This window comes from Myotis davidii, unplaced genomic scaffold (assembly GCF_000327345.1).
Source record: "Myotis davidii unplaced genomic scaffold, ASM32734v1 scaffold663, whole genome shotgun sequence".
Taxonomy (NCBI): domain Eukaryota; kingdom Metazoa; phylum Chordata; class Mammalia; order Chiroptera; family Vespertilionidae; genus Myotis; species Myotis davidii.
In genome coordinates, this window is record NW_006295816.1 from 1,092,642 (window position 1) to 1,094,868 (window position 2,227).

The 2,227-nt window shown below is 64.4% G+C and overlaps 2 protein-coding genes across 2 annotated transcripts in view; both read right to left on the reverse strand.

Annotated features, from left to right (window-relative positions):
• The window catches only part of LOC107184200 (collagen alpha-2(I) chain-like), a 16,865-nt gene extending 15,335 nt beyond the window's left edge, over positions 1–1,530 (reverse strand). The window contains exon 1 of the mRNA XM_015568327.1: positions 1,519–1,530. The gene's annotated coding sequence lies outside the window, so the exon portion shown is untranslated. The remainder of the gene's footprint in view (positions 1–1,518) is intronic.
• Positions 1–2,227, reverse strand: part of CELSR3 (cadherin EGF LAG seven-pass G-type receptor 3) — a gene marked incomplete at its 5' end in the record, with an annotated part of 23,979 nt that overhangs the window by 13,866 nt on the left and 7,886 nt on the right. The window contains 6 exons of the mRNA XM_015568270.1: positions 1–107; positions 403–523; positions 617–758; positions 904–1,075; positions 1,353–1,469; positions 2,154–2,225. The exon at positions 1–107 is cut by the window's left edge and continues 51 nt beyond it. Coding sequence (XP_015423756.1) covers positions 1–107; positions 403–523; positions 617–758; positions 904–1,075; positions 1,353–1,469; positions 2,154–2,225 — 731 coding nt within the window. The remainder of the gene's footprint in view (positions 108–402; positions 524–616; positions 759–903; positions 1,076–1,352; positions 1,470–2,153; positions 2,226–2,227) is intronic.

A 2,227-nucleotide genomic window follows, 5' to 3' on the forward strand; every position in this document is an offset into this window, starting at 1 on the left:
CAGGGGCACTGCCCGCTGTGGGGGGCACAGGAGCGCGAGGTGGAGCCCACAGGGTAGCAGTCGCAAGGCAGGCAGGCGTCACTGCCCCGGGGGCGGTAGTAGAACTCCTGGTTGAGAAGGGGTCAGGGCCTGACGTCAGAGGTCAATGCTTGCTTGGGGAAGAAGAGCCAAGGACGAAGGGTCGAGAGAACAATGCTCACAGGCCAGAAGGAAGCCGGGCCTCAAGCGAAACTTAAGGGAGGGGTCAGATGCCAAGGACAAAGGACGGCACTTAGGTCACAGGACGGGTAAAGGGTCAGGGCCTGAGTCAGGGGGCAGAGGTCAGCAAGCTGGAAAAGAATCACAAATCACGGCTAGGGGAGAGTTCAAAGGCCAGGGGTCAGGGATCAGGCCCCGGCACACCTTGCAGTGGCACCGCCCATCAGTCTTGTTGCAGTTGGGGTCGAAGCCCTTGTGAACGTCACAGTTGCAGGGCCCGCAGGTCGGGCTTCCCCACCAGCCTCGTGGGCATTGCTGGTCCATCCTGGGGGTGCACAGCCAGGTGAGATGCCTCCGATCTCTCAGCGCCCTCTTAACGCCCCCAGGTCCTTCCTGATCTCGGCCCCTGGCCCCCTACCTGTGCTCACAGTGCTGCCCGAAATAGCCATCCACACAGTCACAGGTGTAGCCATGGGGGGCTCCTGGGAGATGCCGGCAGGACCCCTGGTTCTGACAGGGGTTCAGGAAGCAGGCGTCCACGCAGCCCGGGCCATAGTAACCTGCAGATCGGGTCAGAGAGCTCAGGACACTGACCACAGGGCACGTAGGGAGTGGCGCCGTCCTCGGCCTCCCCCTCCCCCTCCAGGCTCTCCGGGTCCCCGAGTCTTCAGCAGCCCCCAAATCACGCCCCCGCCCAGGCCCTACCTGGCCAGCACGTGCAGGAAAAGGTCTGCCAGAGGTCGCGGCAGTCCGCATGGGGCGGGCACGGCCCAGACGCACAGGCGCTGTCCACGACACAGCCCGGTTCCACATTCACTCGCTGCGCGGGGGGGTGCAGGGCTGGGGACCCCATAGGCGTGGAGCCGAGCCACACCCCCTGTGGACACAGCTGGCCTGATGACCCCTGACATGCAGCTCCCGACCCGACCCGACCCCATGTCCCTAATTCAGCCCAGGGGCCCCCAGTGTGCTGCCCCTGACACTGACCTCTAAGGCCCGTGACCATCGGAGCTGGACTCTCGCCTCCAGCAGCACAGAAAGGCTTGACTTGTCTATGGCTCAGCCCCCCGCCCAGGTAAACGCAGCTGTTCAGGTCCCCAGGCCCTGCTCTCCCCACTCACCCCGAGGCCCAGGTCACCCCGTGCTGACCCCACCTGGACACAGCCGACCAGCCCTGGAGGCGCCTCCTCTTCGCTGCTGGCAGGCAGGCCTCCCACATGGAGTCGCTTCACTTTCAGGCCCTGCAGCTCACTCCCCACCGCCATGGTGTCCTGGGGGAGGGGCAGTCAGCACTGGGGAGGGAGAGGACCCCTACCCTACCCCCCGAGTCCGTCTTGGCCTTGCCCTAGCCCTGCACAACCACGCTCTCCTCCTCTGTACCAGGGCATGGTCTGAGTATGAGGGACCTGCCGGAGCAGGGGGAGGGTCAGGAAGGGTTCAACTGGACTCAGCCCTGGCTGGTGTGCCCAGTGGATAGAGAGTCGGCCTGCGGACTGAAGGGTCCCATTTGATTCCGGTCAAGGGCACATGCCTGGGTTGCGGGCTCGATCCCCAGTAGGGGGCGTGCAGGAGGCAGCCGATCAATGGTTCTCTCATCACTGATGTTTCTCTCTCTCTCTACCTCTCCCCTCTCTGAAATCAATAAAAATTTATTTTTAAAAGAGAGCTGGGCTCAGATAGGCCCTTTCTCGCGGACCAGAACAGGCCCCGAAATCCCACGATTTGAGCTGGGAGAGGGGCCGGCGATTAGAAGGGTTTCCCAGAGGCTGGCAAAGCGCTGACTCCCCAAGACGGGGCCAGAAATCCGGGAGCCCCCTGCCAGGCGGAGGGGTGCGGGTGGGCTCGGAGCAGGCCCGGAGGGGCGGGCGCAGGGGAGGGAGTGGAGAGGAGCTGACTAGAGGCGGATTCAACTGGTTGGCAGACAGAGTGGGCGACTGCGGGGTCAGAGGTCAGACCTGGAAGAGGCCAGAGTCCAGCGAGACCGTGAGGACGTGGCGGCCCCGCCAGCCCCGCGGCTCCTCCCGCAGCT